Below are 26849 nucleotides of genomic sequence, written 5' to 3' on the forward strand. Positions count from 1 at the left end.
TCACCCCGATTGACAACACGATATTGACTGACATGTTATCAAATGGTTTCTTGAAAATACTAAAAAGATTTTCCTAAATGATATTTATACGTAAGAACTGAAAATATATTTTTTTTGTAAAGTGGTTCAGTCCGATCACGTTCAGAGTCGGTGCTGTGATCTCGCGAGATTTTCAGAGATGCTAAAATTCCGTGACTGGACTGAGTGGATTTCCACAGCTGTTTTGGTAAAGGTAGAAAAACATATATAACGATATTTAAGAAGCTGTACTTAGTTTTGTTTTTAAATTGATAAGTTTGATTAAAAAAGACAGTATGCTGGGATCAGATGTCGGTAACGGGACTTGTCTCCCGTGTTGTCAGAGTTTGTAGTCTTTTGATTTTGTAGTTTGCTAAATTTAGCTCACTAACGTCAACAATAAACGTAAGCTCAATTGATGCGTTTGATTTAGCTTTGGATATGAAAAAAATAAATAAATACAAATGCTTGAACCATAGACTGTACATAGGCTTGAACCCACGTGTACTTCTGTAGTTCTAACTTTACGTCAGAAACTGATGCAATATCCGCTTACTACATGTTGGGACCAGGCTCTCCTGTGGCAGTGTGCCAGTAAGATGAGCTACATCTGAAAACAAGGAATTGCAATGAGAATATATATGCTTGTGAATATACACAAATGGAAATGTAAGCTGTAGCTACATCATTTGTCATACAGGCTACTTGAATTTTATAAAATACAAGATATAAGTAATAGTTCTGTGAATACAGTATTTTTATTTTTTTTGGCAACATGCCAAAGCACATATGGATTGCATAAAGCTGCCTCAGTTTTAGGGTCCTTGTGTTGTTCATGGTTCATTGGTTCATTTACACAAAACTTAGCCATTAAAAGTATGAACTGTGCTTTTCATACAGGTCAAATCTTTTGAAAAGTGCTGTTTAAAAAAAGGTCTATTAGGAATTGTCATTTAATATGTAAATCTACAAATGATGTTGTTTTTCTGGATTCTCTAGCATGCCCTGTGAAGTGAAGCCTCGGATAGTGGTTCTCTACGGATCTCAGAAGGGCCAAGCCGAGTCCCTAGCTGAAGGAATAGCTGAGCTGGCAGAGGAGCATGGACTGGTTGCTGAGCTCAGTTGCTTGAACCACAGTGAGAAGGTAGATAATAAACATAATACGCATTACACATGAATCAGAGCTCTTAAAGCCTCTCTTCCACTGCATGGATCCTGACACACAATAACACATGGTTGACATCTTAATAAATGTGATGTTGCCTGATGATTTAGTGGATATTTCAGTGATGAGTTTTTGCATTGATTAGTGGAAACACCACTCACTGGTTAATCGTTTAACTGGTTTCAGTACAATTTGGAGAAGGAGAACGCCCCAGTGGTCTTTATTGTGTCTACTACTGGAGATGGGGAGCCACCAGACAATGCCCTCCAGTTTGTAAAGCGCATCAAGAACAAGACCCTCTCCACTGACCACTATAAACACCTCTGCTATGCACTTTTAGGTAAATTCTATCATGAAGGTCTGAGGAAGCTCTTTTTGCAGTCTATCAGCTGATATTAGGAACTTGATTTGCAAAACATATTTGTTTAAATCATTACAATGCAGAGCACTGCATTGTTTACTTTCTGAACAGTTGCTGGCTGGGGAAATCTTCATCTGTTGTCCTCTGTCTGCCCCAGCTTTAGGAGACACAAATTATGCAAATTTCTGCAACTGTGGGAAGACAATTGAGGGTCGTCTGCAGGAACTTGGAGCAAAACAATTCTATGCGACGGGATATGCAGATGATGGTGTAGGGTAAGTTCTGCAGTATAGACATCCAACTTTCAGCATTTCATTATATGACCAACCCCCTCTCTTTCTATCTTTTTTTATTACGTTGCTGTGGATAATTTTTGGGGCTTTGTTCTCTCTAGGCTGGAAGTGGTTGTGGAACCCTGGATTGAAGGACTGTGGAAAGCAATTAAAGGAGCCTTGTCAAAAATGGCTTCTGATAAGACTGACTTTCTGAAAGGAGAAGCAGGGGATTCACCAAAGGAAACTCCTGATTCATCCATGCCGGATGTCCAACTAAACCTCTTGAGAATAACTGACCACCAGAACTGCGAGTCGATCAAAGCATCTGTAGAAACTGTGTCCAAATTATCAACGGCTGCTTCATCTTCAGCTTCTGCTACACAGACTGCTGTTTCTGATCTCAGGCCAGCTTTTCCTGCAGGGAGCTCTGTGTTGGCATCCCAGTCATGTCGCACAGCCAGTCTTTCTACATCAGCGCTGAAGACACAGACTGGGAATCCTGGAGTTCCCCCTGTTGCTTTGTCAGCCTCACTGACATGCTCCCTCCCGCCGCTGTCTGAGTCGTCTCTTAATGTTCCTGCTCTGCCTCCTCCCTACCTCGATGTCTCTCTTCAGGAGGTGGACTCAGTGGAACAGGTGAGGAGGGGATGCTGCTGATAAAAACAGTGTTTGTTCCATATTTCAGCCTTCATCTTAAAAAACTTTTTCTTTCAGACTGTTGAACTGTTAAACAAAGAGACTCTCCATGCGGCTCCCATATCCAGGGCAGTTCAGCTGACCACAGGAGATTCAGTCAAGACGGCCCTTCTCTTAGAGCTGGACTTTTCTGTAAGTTTGACAGAATTATGTTAATATTTGACTTTTTCTAAGCGTGCAGTGTCAATCTTTATTGCAGTTTGGATTTAAGATGGATCTTTTTTTCATTCTTAGGCTCACCCGATGCTGACCTACCATCCAGGGGATTCGTTTGATGTGTTCTGCCCAAACAAAGCTACTGAGGTGGAGGATGTGCTCCACAGATTGGGCCTTCATGACCAGAGGAACCACCGAGTACACATTTCTCTACGTAAAGACACTAAGAAAAAAGGTAGTGTGCCTATCAGGTGATTTTTAACCTGCATCCAACGTGCTCTTAAAAACAACATTTTAACATAGCATTGTGTCCCAACAATTATACAGCACTGACAACACAATATCGGCACATTGCAAACTCTTGTTTGCATTTTCCAAAAGATTCCTATGTTTGTGACATTCATATCTATGGTAATTCACACATGTTCTCTCCTTCCTGGTAATAGGTGCCCAGGTGCCATCCTACTCGTCCCAGAACATTTCTCTGTTGTACCTGCTCACATGGTGTCTAGAGATCAGGAGTGTGCCTAAGAAGGTAATGCATGTATAGACATTGTACTACAGCGACTTACTTTGTAAATTCCATTGGCCAAACCGCTTTCCAATGTGACACACTGGATATCAGCATAATCTGATGCCAAAGCTTTGAATACAAGTATTGTATTTTATGAAGAAGAGTAATTATATGTTTACACAAATGTTCACTTTAAAAAAACAACTGATTTACTTACTGAACAGACATATGGGTACTCAAATAGTCTATGTCTGGACTCAAACGAATTGCTTGGGTTCATAGTTTGGTTTGAAAAGCTCAGGCAAGATTGAATTTACTAAATTTAGGCCATAAACTGGAACAATGATCAAACTTGCCTGGTCCTCAGAGGCAATGGAGATTAACACAGTTGGTGTGTACAAATGTCAAATGGCCTCAGACTTGAGCTTTGGCAGTGTCTTACTTCCGGCTTTTGATGGAGTGTGCTTGAGTTTCAGTTCATCTCTGACATTTGCAACATTCTTTGAAATACGATTGCTGTCGAGACAGAAGCTGACTTGTGCCCCTTCCTGTACTTAATTTCCATCTCTCAAGATATTTTCACTTTCATCCTGACTTTTATTGTGCAAGTTAAATGCATTAATGAAAACATTATAGTCTAACCAAAATGAAAACCATTAATTTCCCTCTGGCATGACTCTGCTGCTTACAAAGAGCAGTAAACTACTGATGCAGCAGTGTAAAAAGCACAAATCGACACAGCACGTATAACACAATATCGCTTAGATGACGATGCCAAAGTGCAAACTACAATTTTTTAAAAGATATGTAATGTTTTTTTTAATAAAGCCTCGAAAGATATGACATGCAATAAGATATTGCTTGGTTATTATGGTAAATTAAGAGACATGAGGGAAACATTACCCCTGAAGCGTTTCAACCTTGCAAATTAAATTGATAATGTTTCAGAAAGATACAGTACATCCTAATTGTAACTTCTACCATCAGTTCAATCCCCTGCTGTTTATAAGACATGTGAACAGACTGAAAAATATTTTTTCACGTCAAACTGCTGTCTAGAGACTCTTACAAGGCTGTAAGAGTTTTATTTTACACCTGCCTTTGTAATTCAAGCAGTAAATGTGTTTTCCTGAAGCAGGTACATTCCCTATAAGTTTTATACTACCTGATTTTTTTTTTTTAGAATAGTTAAAGTTTATCACCACAACCTCTTAGTGAGTACACTTCCCAATAATGTTCATAACGTTATCAAATACAGAAATATATAAGTGGCAGGACGTGGAATGCCATTTCTACTGAGACAAATGTGAATGTTATTTCTGAAGCTATTCACAGGCCGTATCAGATACAGACTCTGTTTCTTCATACTATTCAAATAGTGTTAAACCGCTGTCTTTACAGTATGGATTAGAAGATAGGGATAATCATTCTTCCAGTGCAAGCTACAAGAGTCTGCCACAAACCTCTCAATACATGCTCTCATAAAGTATAATGAATCACAGAACCGTCAGGATGACAAATATTCAGAAGTTGTGATTACTGTATCAGTGGTTAATGGTTGCAGAGTGAAGTAAAATCACTCCAAAAGTTGTTCATGAGTGCCATTTAAATATGTATTTATGATCCTATTTAATCCTGTGATTTGCATCACAGCCTTCAGAAGATTAACAATAAGTGATGAAATACCAGTTAAGACGGCAGCTTGTCTGTTGCAAATTTAACCTAGTAATTGATTGCATCAATTGATTTTTGATGAATTTGTTTAGGGATTAAAATGCCTCTGCTTATTTCTCAGAAGCTTCACGAGCATTTCAAAACTAAATGGCAATTTTATGGGGATAGAAAGTGCATTGTGTGTAATAAAATGGTTTTATTCCACAACTGGGCTGTATCAAGGTCTACCTCCACAGTTTTCATTTACCTAGAAAACTAACAAAGGCTTACATTTTATATAACCTGCGTGCAATGTGGCATTGAATCTCTCCCTACTTCAGAGTTAGAAAATGTAGTAAATGCCTCCTCTTCTTTTTACACTTGTAAATGGAAAGCTAAGTCAGAAAAAAAAATTCAGACCATTGCTGCTGACGGAGGTGCAGAGCAACTTCAAGTGACTTAACATCTGATTCCTTTTTCTCTTTCAGGCTTTTCTCCGAGCGCTGGTGGAGCACACGGGTGACAGTCTGCAGAGGAGGAGACTGCAGGAGCTCTGCAGTAGACAAGGCTCCGCCGACTACAACCTGTATGTGAGAGACCCCAGCCTCAGCGTCCTGGAGCTTCTCGCAGCCTTCCCATCCTGCTCGCCTCCTCTCAGCCTCCTCATAGGTCAGATTGCCTGCTGTTATCTGTCTCAGTCAGTGAGTCACGAGGTCAGAAGTTCTCTGAGTCCATGATAATCAGGGTTAGTGGGTGAAAAGCATTCTCGAGAAATGTAAATACATAGTCTGAGAACCACCAAGTACACAATCTGATCAAATATCCCGTTATTGTTTAATCATTTTCCTTCTAGTTTTCAAGTCACATAGTAAATGGGTACATTTTATTCATAACATTTATCCAGTGACTAATGAGAAAAACAGGGCCCATTTCTGGCACGTTTTTAAAAATGTTTTTCAGTTTGTTTTTTGAGAAAGCAAGATCACAAACACACGCTGCTCTAGCTCAGGATAACAATTTATTGATCACACTAACGTTTCGGTCCCTCTGGACCAACAGTTTGTCAACTGTTTGCTTTTTAAAATAATTATTATTCTAATAAATTCATGTTTATTTATGCAGGCTTTCATTTAGCCTGAAGCAAATGGGGAATTACAGTGATTGACAGAAGATTGGGATTAAGACTGCACCTGTACAAAATATCAGTGGAATAACTTGCCTCAGAAATATTCATTTCAATTTTTAAAAGACCTTGGGTTATGTCAAGTGTACCATTTGCATTTACAAGTATTTTTTCAGTTATGCAGATTTGCCTGTCTGGATCATTTTCCTCCAGTAGGGGTCACTGTAGCCCCAGTAAAGCAAGATTTATGAGCCCAGTCTCGAGGCTTATTTGGATCAGCTTGTTTCACCACTCATTTGAAATTCATGTAGCTTCAATGTGTGTTTTTTTTAGATTCATTATGGTTTTTGGGTTCACACTTTCTGTGAATATAATGGCTGTATTATAGCTGCAAGTCAAGAGATATTTTCTCAATTTACTCATAATTTCCCTCCCTGTTAATAATATTGACTTTTTTTTGCTGTTGTCACCCTTCCTTTGCGCCAACTTTTGCTAGAACACTAATATGTTCTCCCAGTTCATTAAGATAGCTGGACGGTCATTCAGTATTGATCTAATAAGCTTTGACTGAAACTTACCAGACAGTGAAATGAGTTGGCCACAGCTTTACGTACAAGTTGAGTTGTCCTCTAAAACAGCTGTGTCACAGCTCTTGGCCTTCCCCAATGTCAGTTATTTTTGGCCTATACTTGCCAACCACAGCACCTTTTTTCTGTGGTGAGCTGATGCAGAAATTGGGAATTGCGCCGAACGTGCCCTCGTGAAAAATGTAGCCTTCAGGGGCAACAGCTGTTATTTGGGGTACAGGGTGAGCCAGAGAGCTTCGCAAGGACACAAATGGGTCGTCTCTGTTTGGATCAGCTTGATCATAGCTCAATGGTCAACTCTGACTCAGTGTGTCACTTGAAAATAACACATTTTTGCACTTTTCTTGGATCATTAAGTCGACCTAAGGGGAGGTGTTTGCTGATCACAGTTTATGCTGTTATACACTAACTCTAAATAATGAGGAGCGATGCATCTTTGCCCAGATGTCTTTGGCCAGGTGCAGGGTGGGTATAAAAGTAAATGCTAGATGTAAACTGAGAAAGATACCTGCTTCCCAGAGTCAGCACTCTTGTTCTATGGTCCATTGTTTCACGTAGTCCGTCGGATGAAAACTTTGGGGTCATTGCCCCGGGGAGCTGAATGCTGTCCATGAGCATCTTTTCCAATTAACTTTATTGTAGGGCTCAAATAATATTGTACCAGAGTGCAGTTTTATTCTATTTTTTTTTCCTGAGCTTGATTGTGACCTCTGGAAGAAAGTAAAGCGAATGTGTCCGTGTCCCAAAAGGCCAATGCTCCCCCTCTTAACATAAAAGCTTAAAAATGTAAAGTTCCCCGGTCACAGAGAACGTACTGCATAACACATATATTCCCACTTTACTCATTCTAGATAAAATGAAGTTCCAGGGAAAACCTTTGAATGGTTTTGGAAAACCATGAGCATGCAGGTCCTTTCCTCAGATCTAACTTGAAATTTGCATTTGTAGTGAATTCTTCTTAATGCTTTAATGCCAACAACCTCCATAATTCCATCTGCAGCCAACAAAACAATCCATCTATATGAAGAAGTATAACTTTTATGTCCAACCACATTGCTATCTCATTTTTTCACACTCAAGTGGTACCTCTGCATATAAATTGCAGCGCGGAGAGACTTTTGAGATGGAATAGATTATATTGTTGCGCAGTATGATCGATGATACCCCTAAAAATGATCATTTCTGAAAACATAGCAGGGACCCTGGGACTGTATTTGTTTTGGAACAGACACCTTTATTTTTGCAATACATATTTTTAAAGATGTATCCTCAAGCCACGCGCTGCAACAAAAAAGCTGCTTTGCACTCAGAGGTTTTAAAAGTGATATATCCTTTGTATCTACCAGCAGTATCATCATGGTGCTGTGATGTGAGATGATGGATTGATTGTCCTCCGTTTCGGACATGTGCTGTCACTCTGTGATAGAAAGGCAACTGGAACACCGTGAAGCTGCAGAGGATTGTGTTAACGTATATGATACACCGTCTGCTGGAGAGGTGTGTGTTGCCATTGGGTGCTGATGGGAAGGTTTTCTGGACATGTTGTGTGTGGTGATTTGCTAAAACAGATTTTGTCCTTAAGGGGATGACTTCTTTTTTTTTTTGTTGATCGATGTTTTGCATCCATCATGTTACAGCTTAGTGCTAATAATTAGAATAATAACTAATATTTTTTATATCTACTGCACAAGCATATTGATAATAACAAAGCAAGGCCAGCCTGTAGTCTTGGCTCAGTAAGTCTCAACATTTAAACTTATTTTTCAGATTAAAAGTTTTTATTTACATGTCATACCGAACAGTTGATTCATCCCATATAGGATTATAAGACGCTGCAATATATCAAGCATTAAAAATATAACAAGGCATCTTTGAATAAAAAAGAAAAAGATCAGGTTCAACATTATATATACTTCTATATTTTTGTGAATACCATATTTTTGGGAATTTAGGGAATTTTTCTTCTTCTTTGAGGCTTTCTGAAAGTAGCTGGCTAACTTAAATGTTTTATTTATGAACTCATTTTCTTTATCGTTGAACTGGCCCACTGAACAAATCTGCTTTTCTTTGTCCAGACTGACATACGGTCTAGTTTAAACGACATAACTCTACGGGGCACGCAAAGGTCTTTCTTATATTGATAAATTATAAACAAAACCTTTTTCTGTACCATATTCGTACTATATCATCTTAAGGGAATGCAGTTTAAATTCAGTCCATATGCCATTAGCCCTCCATGCGCTCTAAAAACGAGGTGTTAATGCTTGAGCCTGTTGTTTTTCTTTTAGTATATAAAGGAAGCTAGATGAATGTGTTGTAGAAGCCTGCTGTTTGGGCAAGGCCAATGTTTTCTTTTAAAGTGTTTCATGTATCACGGTTATAAAAAAAAAAAAAACCTCTCCGCTCAAAGAGATGAAATGGACGTCAAATTGCGGAGCTGTCTCGCTAACACCCTGAGCTGTTTAGATGTCAGAGAGATCCAGTAAAAGAGGAGAGAGCAGATGTAGTCCAGCTGTTTGTCTTTTCCAAGCAATTTAGCAGAAAAATGTGTTATTGTAAGGCCTCAGCTGGTTCATATGGTGCGGCTTTACTATTCCAGGTTCTTCTGCTGAGATGCAAATGAAGTGTAAGAGAGTGCATAGCACGCACATCACGCAAGTCTCCAATCTCTCTTTTTCGCCCACATCTAATGGTTGGCGGTGGTCACAGCGTAGCAAATGGCAAATCTTTGTGCTGCTGGGCGAAAAGTTAACTCTTAAAAGTTTTTCTCCTGATTTTTTTCTCTGACACATTATGATGATTTCAATGCACACTGCATATTACCCAAAAGAGGGCACCTTCATGGCTGGCATTGAAATAAGGTCTGCATAAGCAATCTGTTTCCTACTGGCTCCACATCTGGACACTTGGGATTCCGTAACCCTGAGTTTGTAATTTCATAAATATAGAAGTGTGTCCTAGAAACAAGACTGTAACTTGGGTGGGTGTGGATAGATTGGTAGGTAGGACGTCTCAATGGGCCAAGATGACTTTCACTTATTTAGTCTGCTCTCTGTCATGGTTGTCTGTGTAACAAAATCAAAAGCGATACAGAAGGATGATTGACAGTTTTGCTTGCCTTGCAGAGCATTTGCCAAAACTGCAGCCCAGGCCTTATTCAGCAGCCAGGTAAGGAGACCGATCTATAGGAATGGATGTTACATTTTTATTACTGCCTGAAACTGTGCACAAACGTGCTTCTATAACAATGCTCAGTTGGAATGACAAGTATCCATGAGCACGTATGTCTGTGTCTTATTCTCACCACACGATCGTAGAGGCTTCCTAATTGTACTAGTGTTTCCAAGCTGTACTATAGGTACACATAAAGCAATTACAAATACAAATACACTGATAGTTCATGGAGAGGATTTGAATCCTTGGACGTCATTCTGTATACATTTAAAAATCTGCCTAATTTTAGAGTTAAAGAATCTATGAAACTGACCGCTTTTGTTCCTGTTATTCTAAACAGCATTTGGGTATGCAAATATTTGCCATGAGCAGTGGATACCTTTGACAAACTCTCCGTTTCTATCTCTTTGTAATGATGATATTTCAATTATGGCACGCTAAGGGAATAAATAATTCATCTCATTTATTTTGAAGATTGAACTCTTTAATCATTTAGGCAACTGCAACAGAAATGTGAACTCCCCTCCGCTCATTTGTTTAGATATTTTGAACTACTCCTGATTAATTAATTCCACTCAGGAGCCTCTGACACAGCTGCCTTCTTACAAACTGGATTGTATTTGTGATAATGGAGAAGATAAAGGAATATATCTGAAAATCACATAACATTTATTACTAAAACATCAGAAAATCCAGACAATGCAAATAGAAATGAACACGGGAGACTGGATGTATACGTCATATATATAATTTATGACTTGCATAGGATGTATTGTACAGTCCCAAAAAGAAGATGCATAAGATAATTGTTGAAATGCTGTGTTTATGTTGGTGTTGTTAGATGAAAAGGGGTAGTCTTGTGCATATATTTTGGTCTGGTAACTCTCTGGGAAAAAAAAAAAGAAAGAATGCACTTTAAATATAGTGTGGCCTTTAGCCTTAGCCAGTCATTGATCTGCTCTTCCTGTTAAGCTAGTACCCATTAGGTTTGCTTCAGAGCTCATGTGGTACAGAAACATTATGTCAAAACTTCTCTGCTCCTCTCATTAGTTCCACACGTAGATGTGTGTGTGTGCGTATGTGTGTGTGTGTGTGTGTGTGTGGGTGGGTGTGGGTGGGTGTAGGTGTGTGTGTGTGGACAGACAGGGAACGGACAGGAGAGATGATGGCTGTAGTTTATCAGATGGTGGAGAGACATTAGAGGCCTGCATTATTGATGCTGTGGTCAATAGAGGTCTCCAGTGGCCCACAGGAACTGGAGAGTGAAGGATGAGAGAGCGTGAGAGTTCTTCAGCCGGCAGTTAAGACTGGAACTGAGAGGAGGGAGAGCCAGTTTTATTGAAGCAAGACTGACAGGAAGTTATTATTTTTAAAATCCCAAGCAGTATTGTTTTGTTTTTTTGTCTAAAATGAAACAGACGTCATCGTGTAGATCAGTTATTCCCAACCAAAAATAGTTGGCTTAAAGTATTGGATAAATGGTGGGTAGTAGTAGTAAAAATGTATTATTGACCAAACCAACCTAAACATTGACAATTAAATTGTATAAAAAAAGATATTGTAACAATATCCACTTTTATATAATCAATAGTGTTTAATACCATTCAGTTTAAAATTCCCTTGAAAAGAACATGACTGATATTTTTGGATGGAGGGGTACTTATCTCATCTGACATGGCTGTGAGGCTACAACAGAGAGAAAAAAATGTTGAGAACCTCTGGTGTAGATCATGATTAAGAAAATGTTAATGACATGTCCATATTTGTAATTGTCCAATCACATCAAATGTCTATGTATACTTGTTACTTTGATTAGTTTATTTTATTATATTTTCCTAAAGGTGGTCTGCGTGACTCGTTTGTAGAATTTATCCTCCCTCATAATGCCGGTGCCTTTCCAGTCTGCCTCTGCCTCTTTATGTATTTCACTATATTGTTCCCTTTATCTTCCTGCTTGTAACTGTCTGTATGCCTTGCACACACTTTTGTTTTCTTCTGTCTCTGTCGTCCTCCATCTCAATCTCTCTGCGATCCTATCTCCATAGCTTCTGTCTTAGGTACCCAGGAAAGCTGCATTTCGTCTTCAACGTGGTAGAGTTCCCAGCATGCTCTGGGCGGCCTGCGGGGAGGCGAGGCTTGTGTACCGGTTGGCTGTTTGACCTCATCAATCCTGTCCTGGTTTTCTGTGAGAAGGATGGATCCTCCGGCAGCCCTGCTCTGCCAAAGGTAATGAGTACACTGGAAAATGGAGAGCCGAAACAGCATTGTGCAAAATCTGTGGACGCTTGGTCTTGGCTGATATATTTCTCGGTCTTGGCCGATAACTGCTCTTATTTGGGAATACAAATGTTCAGGTGCTGTAATAGTTACAACCCCCGCAATCATAGGGAGGAAATAAATGCATGTAGCCCTCCTGGCTAGGTTCAAATCCTGCTACACCTTATTTTGAAATCCCTTCTTTGTCTTTGTCTCGAGTTTTGTTAAAACAAAGATGCCAAGAGAGCTAGACTGCCCATTCACCTTTTAGATATTACAGCTCAAGAGGTCGTTGAGTAAAGTGGAGGGCAAGTATGAAGCAGAACAACAGAAAAATGTGCCGTGGGGTCCATGAAAACTGCTGAATTCGAGGCATTCGGGATTTGGTTTAGGCAGCTCTGGAAACTCTATTTTAATATGTGAGCTTTAGTCCAGCTGTGCGTGTGTGTGGTTGATTAAAAAAAGTATTCAAATTAAAGCAAGTAAATCCTTTTTACCACAGACTCTATGGATTTCATGGAGCTCATGAGTTTTCCCTATTAGTATGTCTTAGAATAATAAGTAGATTAGTTAATAGATTGGTAAGCCCACAGTGGCTTCTCAACTTTGTTGTAATTACTCTCATTATTTTAAATGCTTTGCTAATGACCTCTGACTCTAGATCCATGTGAGTTTGAGACCCAACTGCTCCTTTCGGCCTCCCTCTGACCTGTCGGCGCCCTTCGTTATGGTCGGACCAGGGACGGGAGTCGCCCCCTTCATCGGTTTCCTCCAGCAAAGGTATGGCAAATGTTTTAACGCACTCAAATATTGTCTTGCAACATAATAAGTGACATCTTTATCAAATAAGACAGACTCGGTGTGTATTAAGATTGCCTTTGGTGCAAATGTCTCCCATCAAGTGCATGTGGTATCGTACTTGATCCTGCCAATGTTGTACATGTTACAAGATAAGCTGCTGAAGTAGGTCAGCTAAATTTCCATGTCAAGCAACAGAAGCGTGCAGGCTGTACACTGATTGGTGCGCCGTGTGACGCAGATTATTCCATCTAATATTCTGCACCCAGTAATGAATATCCACCATGTTCATATGATCTTAAGTGCATTTCATCTATGCATATTTTCGAGTAATCAGCAGAGACAATTAAATGAGATCCTGCTCAAAGCCAAGAAGGTCTACGTCATCTACATCTCATAAAGCATAATAAATCTAGCGGCCAGGGCCGTGATCACGTCAGGGATTATTTCAGAGGCCTCACTCGTCTCAACAGGAATAAATGAAACCCTCTCCGATGCAGAAGTTTATGACACGGCCTGTAATGAAGAGCCAGGAGTCAAAGCATCAGATGAAGCCTTATTGATTTGAAAGTAAAAAGCCCAGTAGGTGGTGGCCACGTTGTTGGAGTAAATCATTGCTTGTAATTGCTGATGAGTCGGTGTGAAGATATTGACCGTTGGCTCAGTGTGCCGTACTTCCCTCCAGCTTGTTAAACCGTCGCTGTGAGTGTCCATCCTTGAAGGGTGATATCATTTGGTAGAAAACGGGACATTAAGACACATTTTCTGAGGGGTTCTGCATTGATGGCTAAATCAAAATTGCAAGATGATGACCTGTCAGAAGGATTTAATGAAACTGAAGCTGATGCCTGTGTGTTGAACCAAGCCCACAGCCTCCGTGACTTTCTAGAAAAGCGGAGTAAGCCCCTTTTTAGTCAGATTGACATGTCTAACTCTTGGGTGGCTTTGTATAAATGAGGTTATGCCCCAGTCAACTCCAATTGTCTCTAAATTCCCTGGACGTCTGCTCTGTTGTGGCGGGTGGCGTCGGAGGGTGATTGCTCCGAGAGGTGACACGGCGGTGGATCGTCGGCAGCAGATTTCATGGAAGGATGAGTGGTCATGTGGGTTGAGAGGTGTTTGTGCCTTTTGGGATGAAGGAGCACTGAAGATGGCACACTGTCTGTCAAACCACTTGCAGACAGACTTCTCTTCCCGATGATCAAGGTTGAGCCAGAGGGACAGTACTGTGGTGTAAGGTACTGATATAAACATATCAGTCTTCCTCGGATCATCACAGTGGAGCCCAAACATTGCTGTTCTAAGATATCAAAATACACATTAGTGCAAGCTTAAAAACTCAGATCTTGATTAATTATGCAACTGCATTCCCTCGTCAAATGCATCAATGCGGAGTTCAATGTTAGATCTTTTTTTTTTTTTTTGTTATGTCTTTTATTCAATTTCAACAATATTCTTTTTCCTTTTCAAGAATTTTCTGTTGGAACATAAACTCGTGTGAACCAGTTTTCGACAGTCTCCTCCGTCATGCCTCCCTCTCGGTGCCTCTCATCCTCTCCCCTGCTGTCTGCGTATTGTGCTGGAGGATTTTTAAAAACCTCTCATGGCGGGCAGCGTTGTGCAGAATCTAACTTGAGATTCCAAACAAAGCCTCGGTGGCAGACACTGCACTGAGAGAGGCGATAACAATCACCAGTTTGTCAACGGGACGCTGTATCTGCCTCCAGGCACGAGAAATAACAAAACAACATGGGGACACTTCGATCTTCCTAGCACCTTCCTCCACCCTACTGTTAATCGATGCTGTTCTCAATATCATTTTGTAAGAATTTGCAGCGCCGGTAGCAAGTAAAAGAAGCGTCTCTAAAAGGTCAAAGGCTCTCTTGGTGGTACCGGCAGATTTTAATAAGCCCTCCCCCGGTATTGATTGCTGTGGAAGGATTTTATGGAGAATGTGATTTTCAGTTTTTCTCCATTTAGCTGGGAGCTGTGACAGTTAAACAAATATTGTATTTTAACTGAGTGGTTAGCCTTAATCTCTTTAGCAGCTCTAACAAGCTTTTCTTTTTGGAAAGAATCAGTTTGCACAGTTTAATATTTAGGTTTGCCAGCAGGCACACTTGGCACAGTCACTATGACAACTTTTATTAAAGTTTGTGTGAACAAATATTGAGCTTCTATTTATCAGTCTAACCAGACAAGCTGATTCAAATTAGGCTGAAGCATCTCGTTACTCAGCATTGTCCTGTATTATGAAAACATTTTGAATTCAGCACGTTGAATGTATACGGGGTGTAATTCTGCAATGTAATTTCAGTGATTAAGCCCTGAGCTGTTGTTATATGAAGGCTTTTGTTTTTGTTCTAGTTGTGTTTTTACGCCTAAAAATGTACTCAGCGATTCTCGCACAGAGCTGCAAGTAAAACGGATAAAAGATATGAGATAATTGGGATGTTTACCAATTCTTCACCCCAGCTTTCCTTGCAGTCTCCCTCTCCTGCTGATCATTTGAATGGCACTTAAAGGCCTCTGATTTTCGACCCCAAATGGAGTGCTCTGCAGATCCTGCCTTCCCCACTGGGATTGTATTGCAGGCTGTTATAGTGTGGGGATGTGATGTGATTTGTATTCAGAGAAAGGCGCTGGTGTGGTCTACTCAGAATGGAATCCAGGTTTTTCATATTGGTATTGATCCCTTCGGGGCAGGCGGGGAGAGGAGACAGAGAGAGAGAGAGAGAGAGAGAGAGAGAGAGAAGAGCCCACTAAAATGAGTTTACTTGAGGCTGTTTGCAGATCAGAAGATTCTCGTCCAGGATGCTAATGGATGGGATCTGAGCGTTTGGATCAAGTCGGCCAGACAGCTCTGTTACGGGGCCACAGTCGCAGACAGAAAGTTCAAACAAACTGCAATGCATTTTTATTAACTGGGCAACTTCTCATTTAATTAATGAGGATGAAGCTTTTAGGATTTAAAACCAGACTTCTGCATTGATTTTCTGTACCGTAATCAATCGTTAAATGCAGCTCTATAATAATCTGATCATTATAAAAATATATATAATAAATATATAAACCCATAAGTCTATAAAATGTCAGGGAAATTTAAATAATATTTTTATTATCTAAGTTTGCTTGCTTATTTAAACCCTTTCTTTCTTAGTGGAGCACAGGTCATCCACAATTGTTCTCCTCCACGCTCGTTTATTTTGGTTCAATCCAAGTGTACTTTATTTCCTTTACTTTTGTATTGACCTCCTTCAGCTGTTCCTGGCTCTCCCTCGTCCCAGTTTGTTTTCTTCCACAGATCTTCATTTCTGATGCTGTTTGGCATTGCTCCCAAATGAAACACGTTAATTCAACTTTAGCTTCACTCCACATTTTTGTTGAAGGGGGAAAGTCTCTCTGTACTAAACTTAAATCTGAGTTTAAGATGGAGGGATGGAGTTTTAGTGACGCAGAAGAAGTCTCCTGTCTATTGGTTTTACTATTAAAACAAAAAATCACAAAACCATATCAGACGCAAATAACTATTCAAAGCAGAGTATCTTTATGTGTTGAAACATATCTGGAGGTGATATTTAATTGTTCGATTAATGCAATAAAGCAGTGTGTTGACTTTTCTTTTTTTTTAATGCACCATATACAGTAGCTCCACCAAGCGTACGAGTTGGCTGTCATTTTAATTTTGTGACTGCTGGAAAACCACAAAGCATGATTCAGTCTGCTGGTGAATAGCAAAGGGTGGTGTTTAGGGGAAGCACCACCTTATCCTCGGAGTGCAGCGGCGCAGCACAAAGGGCCCGGTCTCAATGCCTCTCTGAGGTATTCCTCAGCCCCCTCGTCGTGGTCGGTCACCTCAACACCACGGCTCTCTTTGCTCACCCCTCCCTCCAGACGGGGGGAGACAGATAATGCTGGGCTCTTTGGAGAGTCATCTGACTGATGGCATCATGAAAGGTTGGGGGTCAATTGTTATCTGGGAGAGAGCCGTCACCTTTGCAGCAGGTGTGCGGCACAGATACCGGCATCTTCAGTGCCGCTGCGTTGCCATTGCCTGCAAAGGATTCTGGGAGCTTCGCCAAACTCCCAAGCCACAAGAGGAATCACTTTTGCAGGAGCAGTTCTTTTGCACTCAAGCAAAGTTGGACACACACACGCGAGCGTATCCGACAACACACACACACACACACACACACACACACACACACACACACACACACACACACACACACACACACATAGCCCGAGTTTCATTTTCAGTAACTGTTTATAGTGATGGGATCTATCCTTCTGTTTAGGTGCAATTTAATAATACATATAATGTCCTCCCTGCAGCACGCTCCCTGCATTAGGGAATTTTGGCACTCAGCGTACTGTCATTGCAGACAGTGCTTAATGGTGTCACTACTCTTTAACCTCTGCTGCGAGGAAGGACTTCCTCTCCTCCATCTGCTCTGGTCCTCTGTTGGTATTGATTGGGCCGCTAACATCCGTTGTTTGACTTTCAGAGAGCACGAGAGGAAGTCGAACCCTGAGGCCGTATTTGGCGAGACGTGGCTGTTCTTTGGTTGTCGCCACCGAGATCGAGACTACCTTTTCAGGTAAGCTGTGTTTCTTTTTTTCCTGTTCAGTTGTTACTCACAGACCTCGCACACTCATTTATTGACATATTCTATACATACTTTGTTTATCCTTTCGGGAGTCAGATGTACCATACTCCAAACCCATATCCCTCTTGACCTTGCCACTGAATAATGCATATAAACATATTGAATCATGCTATCTGTATTCACAATGTAGGTTTTTCTTCCACACATAAATCTTGTGGACACTTGGCACAAGGATCTACTATAAGTAAGGCTGTCAAGATCATAAATCTTCAGTTGACAATTCATTTTCATACAAATAATTGCGAATAACGATTTAGTTGTCTTTTTCTGACACTGGAATCTTGGGCTCAGGTAGACGCTGTATTTACTCAGCGGGTGAATACAGAGCTGATTCACTTCCTATTTGTTGCTGCATTTGTAACACTAGCTTTAAATTCCCTTTGATGGTGGAATCCAACGATTCTACAAAATGATCAAGGTCAGCTCAAATAATCAGTATGAGATGATTATGTAGTAATCGCGACAGGCCTGATTATAAGATGTGTGGACAGAAAACAAACATACAGAGCTTGATTTCTCAAGGCCACATGATCTTCACCTGTGAGTAAAAGGGAACAACAATAGTAGCATCATGTTGCCTTGACATGTACCGTGATTGTTACTAAAGGCAGGTAGTTGCATAGAGGTTATGTGGCTTTGTATTATGCTTGGGTTCTTATAGGCATTTCTTTTATAGATCCAATTCCAAGTTGATAGAATATGTGGATTTGTAGAGCTCAGAAAGCTAACAAATCTCTCTTGAAATCTTTAAGCATTTATTGCTAAAGCCAAAGGGATCACTATATGAACCCACAGTGAATTATTACACACCTCCCAAGTTTCTCCGAGCTCTGTTAGGCATTTTAGCATCCTTTATTTTGGGGTTTTACGGCCCACGAATTGCCTGTTTTGTTTCACTCTGTGCTCTCATCGGAATAGTTTTAAGGTGCAGCAGGCACTCGCTTTAAAAAGGGGGAAAAAAGTGATATTGTTTGCTAAAAAAACGGCAGAAAAGGTAAGCGAGTAGCTGGTGAACAAAGCAGATCTATTTTTCCGCTATGGTTCTTAAGATTTTTCTCGTAGGTTGGAAGAGATCAAATAGAGCTAAAAGGAGAGTGACTATTTGACTTACATTTCTCAGCTGACTCCAAATAAATGATCATTTTGCTTTGTACGGCTGCATTTGTAAAACCTACTGTTTGTAGTTGTGTGTCATTGTGAAAAAACAAATTGAATCAAACCAAATTGTACTAATATTTTTCTACCTTTCTTGTTTTGTCAAATCATTGTACACTGACATCAATCATCATCGCTCTGATCATTTTTTTTTTTTGCTTTCACTTTCTCTTGACTAAACACGAACTGATCAGCAGCACCCATGGACTCGATGCTGGTGCAGTGAGCGAGTTCTTTTTCAGGATGAAATAGTTGGAATGGATTAGCATCCCTAATCACACATGAAAAGATCACAGAGGATGTTGTTTGTTCCCTTTTGCTTCCTCTATCCCTTAGTTAAATACCAGCTCACAGCCAGGTGCTAGGCGCTGGTGTGTTCACAGTGTGGGCTTCTCTGATGAAAGCCCCCATAGTGTTGACCAAAGCGATTAGTCGTAGTTTTATGAGCCACCCGTAAAGAGTTGTACTCAATTTGAATAGGTTAGCAGAATAGCCTGCATTCATCTCTGCTGGATTTCACTAAAGGTAAATGCAATTTGATGTCTGGCTTTGCCTGGTAATGGAAAAACCCTGCTTAGCATAGTTTGCACCATTATTTTTTTTTTAAACTTCCCATATTTTTGAAGAGAAATGTTCATCTGAAGTCATAAGTAGTGGTTGAAATTTGAACTTTCATAAATATAGCATTTATGGCTTTTAAGTCATATAAATATTACAAAATGTTGAGACGGGATGTGAACAACTCTCTGATAGTGTTCAGAATTTTTAGCAAAAAAACAAACAAGGCTTGCGATGCGCCTCAATCAGCCGCAGCACTTAACATCCCTGTGAGAGGTTGATGCCAATCTTCCTGCTTGTCACATCAAACTTTTTCTCCCCTCTCTCCTCTCTGCTGCCCTCCCATTTCTCAGCCTCTTCATGGCAAATTATTTCATGCTTAAGGGGAAACATAACCGGGAGGCCGGCTGGATTTACCTAAGGGTCTGGGATTTAGTTATTTATTCAAACAGGTTAAAGTTACAGGGACAGTGCGCAGAATACACGTCTTGGCTTACTTTCAACCCTGGGTAGATGGAATGACGGCTACAAACGACACATGAAATACTTTAAAACAGCTAACAACCTGACTCTTTATTGATTTCCCACTAAATCATCTCATTGTTGTTTAACCATGATTTTAAATCCATTCATTTAAAAAGATTCTGCTTTATAAAAGCACTAAGGGGGGAAGGAGCCAAGGCATGCAGAATCTTATAGAAATTTGATGAGATATTCCCACCTCAGTAGATTATGATTTCTTTGGCAGTAACAATGGTGATCGGTGTTTGGCTTCCTGTCGGGTTCCTTGAGAGCCTGGTTGTATTTGCTGTGTGTGTGTGTGTGTGTGTGTGTGTGTGTGTGTGTGTGTGTGTGTGTGTGTGTGTGTGTGTGTGTGTGTGTGTGTGTGTGTGTGTGTGTGTGTGTGTGTGTGTGTGTGTGTGTGTGTGTGTGTGTGTGTGTGTGAGGAGTCTGGCTGGTTTTGGTCCTCAGAAGCCCCCTTACTGTTCTTCTAACAAGTCAGCTGTTCTTTGTCATCCTCCCGTTTCTGCTCACAAGATTATCAATCTATGATTATTAATATTCAGACGTAAAACAAACAAGACTCCGCCATCCTTCTCCTTGTTATTTATGTCTTTGGGCACTTGTTCAAACAGACTTTTTTTTGTCACACATTTTGGTCAAAATAATGAGATTACTTTTTTTAATGATTTATATTTTATTGTTTTCATTAGACCAGACGAATGCAAGTGTTTCAATTACAAATGGCAATATCAGGTTGACATGAAACATCAAAATTAGGGATTCATACTGGTATCGGTCCGACACAGTGCTCATATATTTGTAAAAGTACTCTGATACAATTGCACCCTTTACCACTGTGTGCATTGTCAGGGACAAATGGAGCCACTTTCCCAGTGAGTCTCCACCACAGCAATACGTTTAGCTGCAAGGTTTTCAGCTATGGGTTTCCACCAGTAATCGAATGGAAACCATGATAAGTACACACACACGCACACACACACACATACAGCGGGTAAAATAAGTATTGAACACGTCACCATTTTTCTCAGTAAATATATTTCTAAAGGTGCTATTGACATGAAATTTTCACCAGATGTCGGTAACAGACCAAGTAATCCATACATACAAAGAAACCAAACAAATAAGTTCAGAAATTAGGTGATGTGTAATCAAATGGAATGACACAGGGAAAAATAATTGAACACATGAAGAAAGGGAGGTGCAAAAAGGCATGGAAAGCCAAGACACCAGCTGAAATCTATCAGTAATTAGAAAGCAATCCTGCCCCTTGTCAGTGCAAATTAATATCAGCTGGTTCAGTTCCAACTGATGGCCTATAAAAAGTGTCTCATTACCAAGGTGTCACACAAGAAACATCTCATGATGGGTAAAAGCAAAGAGCTCTGTCAAGACCTTTGCAACCTTATTGTTGCAAAACATACTGATGGCATTGGTTACAGAAGGATTTCTAAACTTCTGAATGTTCCAGTGAGCACTGTTGGGGCCATAATCCGGAAATGGAAAGAACATCATTCACCATAAACCGGCCATGACCAGGTGCTCCTCGCAAGATTTCTGACAGAGGAGTGAAAAGAATTATCAGAAGAGTTGTCCAAGAGCCAAGGAGCACTTGTGGAGAGCTTCAGAAAGACCTGGAATTAGCAGGTACAATTGTTTCAAAGAAAACAATAAGTAATGCACTCAACCGCCGTGGCCTGTATGCACGCTCACCACGCAAGACTCCATTGCTGAAGAAAAAGCATGTTGAAGCTTGTTTAAAGTTTGCTGCACAACATTTAGACAAGCCTGTGAAATACTGGGAGAATATAGTCTGCTCAGATGAGACCAAAAGTGAACTCTTTGGATGCCATAATACACACCATGTTTGGAGGTCAAATGGCACTGCACATCAGCCCAAAAACACCATCCCAACAGTGAAGTTTGGAGGTGGGAACATCATGGTGTGGGGCTGTCTTTCAGCATACGGCACTGGCAAACTTCATATAATTGAAGGAAGGATAAAAATCTGCTGCCATCTAGCAGGATGAGGAAGATGAAACGAGGGTGGACATTTCAGCCAGACAATGATCCCAAACACACAGCCAAGGAAACTCTCAATTGGTTTCAGAAAAAGAAAATAAAGCTGCTAGGATGGCCCAGCCAATCACCTGACTTGAATCCAATAGAAAATCTATGGAAAGAACTAAAGATCAGAGTTCATAGAAGAGGCCCACGGAACCTTCAAGATTTGAAGACTGTTTATGTGGAAGAATGGGCCAAAATCACACCTGAGCAACACATGCGACTAGTTTCTCCATACAGGAGGCGTCTTGAAGCTGTCATTACCAACAAAGGCTTTTGTACGAAGTATTAAATACATTTCAGTAAGCGTGTTCAATACTTTTTCCCTGTGTCATTCCATTTTATTACACACCTCCTAATTTCTGAACTTATTTGTTTGGTTTACTTTGTATGTATGGATTACTTGGGTTGTTACCGACATCTGGTGAAAATGTCATGTCAATAGCACCTTTAGAAATATATTTACTGAGAAAAATGATGACGTGTTCAATACTTATTTTACCCGCTGTATATAGAAACAATTACATTTATTTTAATGACTTCATCTCACGTCAAAGGTTAAACAATAAGCATCGTAGGAAAAGCAACAATTCTGGATGTTTCACATACAACATAGAAGTTCATTTTAGTATTTGGACCGCATCATCTGTGTGTTATAGTAAAAACATCTTATTTTAGTCGAGGGGGTTGCTGCAAAACACAGACCCCTCAGGCGAAGACCCCCACCCATGATCTCAGAGTGTGTTATGAGTGTGTGTGCTGTTGTGTCTCTGTGTGTGTTTAGCTCATTTTGACTGCTTAACTTTAAACAAGATGCTCTGAGCCACAGCAAACCTTACTCCCTCACCACCTTCCTCATTCCTTCCCTTCCAATAGCACCCCAGGCCGTGTAAAAACACCGAGGTAGAAGAAGGAAAAGTTGGCAAGCAGACCACCGATAGGGAAGAAGGTTACACCCAACTGAAAGGCTGGGGGGATTAATTGTAAAAAAAAAAAAGATGCTTATAACAGTTACTCGACCTTGCTTATGAAATCCATATTTTTTTTGTGCACTTCTCTCGTTAAACAAGATAAATTGGTTGTGTTGCACAGTTGTGCTCAGACTTTTTGCCCATCAGTGTTTTGTTTTATCAAGCTAGACAGGTTTTTCTTTTGTTCTTAGGAAATGTTCTGGGAGTTATTTACAATATGCCTTGTGATGCTAAATATCTTAGAGTGTTTGATGTGGAAGGATAAACACTCAGTGTGAACAAAATGTATTGAATACTCGACATTTTCAGGCCAGCAGTTTATACATATTTATTTCAAGGCTGCTATAAATAAATATGAGTTTATTTCTTTCCCCATAAAATCATGGTCAGGGATGTCATTCTTCTCTCAACCTCAGCAATTGAATCGTGGTTCCTCTGATTCCAGCTTTGAAAAAACATTTTCACAAATTAGGGACAACCTGTACAGATTTCAGGAATAACCTTGTAGGAAATTGAATTGACAATGACCTAACGTTTTTTGGATATGTCTCTGCAATCCTTCTGCTTGTTCCAGAGAGGAGCTGGAGGGCTTTGTGTCCAGCGGTACACTGAGCCAACTCAAGGTGTGTTTCTCCAGAGATGACCAGACGGAGGAGGCCACCACCTCAACAGCTCGACCCAGATACGTCCAACACAACCTGCTACTTAACAGCCAACACATCACTGACATCCTGCTCAAACAGAACGGTTACTTCTATGTCTGCGGGTAAGACGGATACTGATGACAATCATTCAGATGTAAATGTTTTTTGGGGGTTGGATTTTTGACTTTGTTTTTCACTCTGCATTACATTTTTCACAATGACTACCTGATTGCACTTGTATTCAATGTTTTCACTGTGAGTTTGAAAGAATGCAGAGCATCTCACTCGCAGCTCTTTTCTCTCTTTACATGCCTGGTCTATTTTGGCCAGATCACTGTGTGTCTTCAAAGGCTTAAGATTTCTTGTAAATCTTCATTGATGCATTTTTGAAAACCCTTTTTTTTTTTTCTTGGAAATCTCTTAAATACATTATCTCTTTAGCAAGAGAGGTAACATGGCAGTGTTGAGTATTAACTTATAAAGATTAATTTACAACATTCACATCTAGCGTGTAACACAATACTGTAGCCTCTAAGGGTCATAAATGAAAGATATTTACTATTTAAAAAATGCATCTGAAAAACGCTTGTATTTAATGTGGCATTTTAACATCAGATATGAAGGCAGGGTTTCCAAATAAAGTTTTTCTTGAGAATGCGTAGCAAAAATATGCAGTTTTGCCTAGTTCAGAACAGAGTCTGGAAATACTGAAGATTCTTCATCTTTATGCTCAAGTGAGATCATTGTTTGAAACAAAAGAGAGTGACTAACAAGGAAGTTTACCAAGAATAACATTAGAGATGAGAAGAGGTACAAATAAGCCTTACTCTGTGTTTTCAGTGTTAACAGTCCAGGCATTGAAGGCACGCTACACACAACTTCTCATCAGTGTACAAATATAGGTGATTAATCATGACATGAAAATATAATCTCTATTTCTGCTAATTGTTCAGACTTTTAAAAACAGAGGTAAATTATTTCTTATAAGAGAGAGAGTGAGAGACAAAAGTCCATATTTTGCTGCAGTGGAGATATGACGTAGCCGTGATCAAGCTGCTCTGGTGCCAAGTGCAGCTGCCGGCTTCACCTCTTGGCCAATAACTACATCTGCCTTGGAGCAAGGCACTTAATCCATCGAAAATTTGACAAAAAGTGCCTCACATCACTTCCTCTTGCGTCTTGTACAGTTTGCAGCAAAAATAGTATATATTTTTTTCTGTCACGACACAGTGTTTCTGTCAGTACAAAGATTACAAGCAAAACACCCATAGGCATAAAACAAGTCAAGTCATGCCAACACTTGTATGGCTAAACAACACCTTTTTTGTTTAGAGTTTCTCCTCTCCATCACTGCTGGGCAGCTTAACTCACCTTTTGAGTAAATGATCTTTGAGGAATTCACACAGTTCTGATGTTTCAGAGTCAAAACAATATCACTTTAGGTCCACAGGATGATGAATCTGCCCCAATATGCTGCAACAGCAAGATAGAGATTTCAGTAATTTCCTTCCAGGATGCACTTCTGTCTGGCAGCACTTGCTTGTTTTACAAAATATGAGCTTGTTGCCGCGCTTAGACACGTATAGGACTGCCTCAAAAAAATCTTTCTATTGATTGTATTGCCCTTTCCTCTAATATATTCCTACCCTTTACCTCACCAGAGATGCTAAGAACATGGCTAAAGACGTGAACAACACCCTAATGGAGATGATCCAAACAGAGCTGCAGGTGGACCAACTGGAAGCCATGAAGACACTGGCAGGGCTGAGAGAGGAGAAACGCTACTTACAGGACATCTGGGGTTGACAGCGGACCACCAGATAAGGGCATTTTGCAGCATCCACTAGGCCTTTTAATACCTTCAAAAAAAAAAAAAAAATCAGCACGCTCAGCTGTAACTTCTGAAACCCTAGAATTGTGGATGCTGAAGCCCAGAGGTAGTTAACACCACCCAATGCTACCTAGATGGAATTCACCATGCTGACCAGGGGATATCGGTTCACTACCTCATCTTGGGCTTTGCTGTTTGAACAGAAATTATCTTGGTCAGAGCAAGAGTGCTGGAGATTGGTCCTGCAGTGTGAAAATGCTTTTAGTGTAGACAAGCCTCCTCCGTTCGTCCTGTCTGGGGGAAAAAGGCTTTTACTTCCATCGGTTGTGATGGAGTGATTTTGATGAGACTGGTGGGTGCTCTGACCTAGATGGAAAACAACACAGCAATCTGTAGTTCTTTACCAACACACGCACACGCACACGCACACGCACACACACACACACACACACACACACACACACACACACACACACACACACACACACACGCACACACATTAAATAGTTCTTTTGTCATTCCGGAGGAAAGCGGTCATATTTTTAGAACGTACGAGCCAAACCATCACAATTTACCTCTGGAGTCATAATCAGTAGCAATTCTTTCAAATTTTAAAGTTGTTTTGATGGTTTACTCCAGTATTGTACAGCATCATCATAACGTCATCCAAACTACTGTAGCTATTTTTATCTGTAATGAAGACAGATTTGAATGTATGCAACCCTAAAAAAAATGTCACATTTTCATGTCCTTGGAGATGAGTACGGTTATCACATTTATCATTTTACTGTGTTCAATTTTAAAAACAGAGGGCGTGATTCTCAATGATAATGTGCAGCTCTGACCAAAGCAATTTGTTTTACTGACTTTGTTTGTGCTTCTCTGCCACCACATACTGAGCAGGCTGCCAGTTTGGAGACCGTGAACTCCAACTTTTCTAAGTCCTGCAAACCCGACAAAAATCTCCCAAAGGGTGGTAAAAACAAACACAGCTGTGCCTTGTGTGATCAGGAATTAAAAGACATTTCAGCGTAAATTATTGCTGTCTGCAGTTTTTCTTTCATTGTGCACACAGGTGTGTTTGTAGATGACCTTTCACACATGTATTTCAAGTGTGTGGGTGTGAATGAGCAGGAAGAGAAACTCTGATTGATTGGGAGTGATTTATTTCTTTTTTTACATAACTTTTGAGATAATTTGATTGTTCAAGGTGACTTTGGTCGGAAGATGAAGGCGTACTCTGCTAATTGAAGGCTTTTCGCATGGGCTTCTTAGCACAGCGCGGGGCCCCAGAGAGGGGCTTCTCAGAATTAAATCTTCTAACAGCAGTCTTTTTATTTATCCTCTTGTAGGGAGGGGGGGAAACATGTTTACAATCTCTGCTGCCTTCACCGTAGATGACACCCCCATTTGCTTCATTTTTAGAGGAGTAAACAAAGCATTTACTGTCGCAGAAAACAAACCCTGATAGTGAATAATTGGTTTAATACAGTGCTGTCGACGGTGGAGCTGTCCTTGTGTTTGTCCAGGCGCAGCTGGCTGCACCTCCTCGCCCTCATCTCTCAGTGTCCTGCTGCTGCGCCAAGTCACATGAGCAGAGGCGGACAAAATCAAAATAATGATGCTGCACGCTCGTAACAGCACCACCAATCTCCTCT

At 40.4% G+C, this 26849-nt stretch overlaps 1 protein-coding gene across 1 annotated transcript; it reads left to right on the top strand.

Moving 5' to 3' along the window:
- The first annotated feature begins 182 nt into the window (after positions 1-182).
- Positions 183-26217, top strand: mtrr (5-methyltetrahydrofolate-homocysteine methyltransferase reductase). The gene is made up of 15 exons (XM_054622672.1): positions 183-232; positions 1018-1162; positions 1370-1523; positions 1702-1819; positions 1939-2455; positions 2534-2647; positions 2750-2906; positions 3118-3206; positions 5327-5507; positions 9674-9716; positions 11768-11948; positions 12640-12758; positions 17285-17377; positions 23291-23482; positions 25022-26217. The coding sequence occupies exons 2-15, from the start codon at positions 1019-1021 to the stop codon at positions 25164-25166; spliced, it is 2247 nt and encodes a 748-aa protein (XP_054478647.1). The 5' UTR covers positions 183-232; position 1018; the 3' UTR covers positions 25167-26217.
- The last annotated feature ends 632 nt before the right edge of the window (positions 26218-26849 follow it).

Source organism: Anoplopoma fimbria, chromosome 21 (assembly GCF_027596085.1).
Source record: "Anoplopoma fimbria isolate UVic2021 breed Golden Eagle Sablefish chromosome 21, Afim_UVic_2022, whole genome shotgun sequence".
In the NCBI taxonomy this organism is placed as follows: Eukaryota; Metazoa; Chordata; class Actinopteri; order Perciformes; family Anoplopomatidae; genus Anoplopoma; species Anoplopoma fimbria.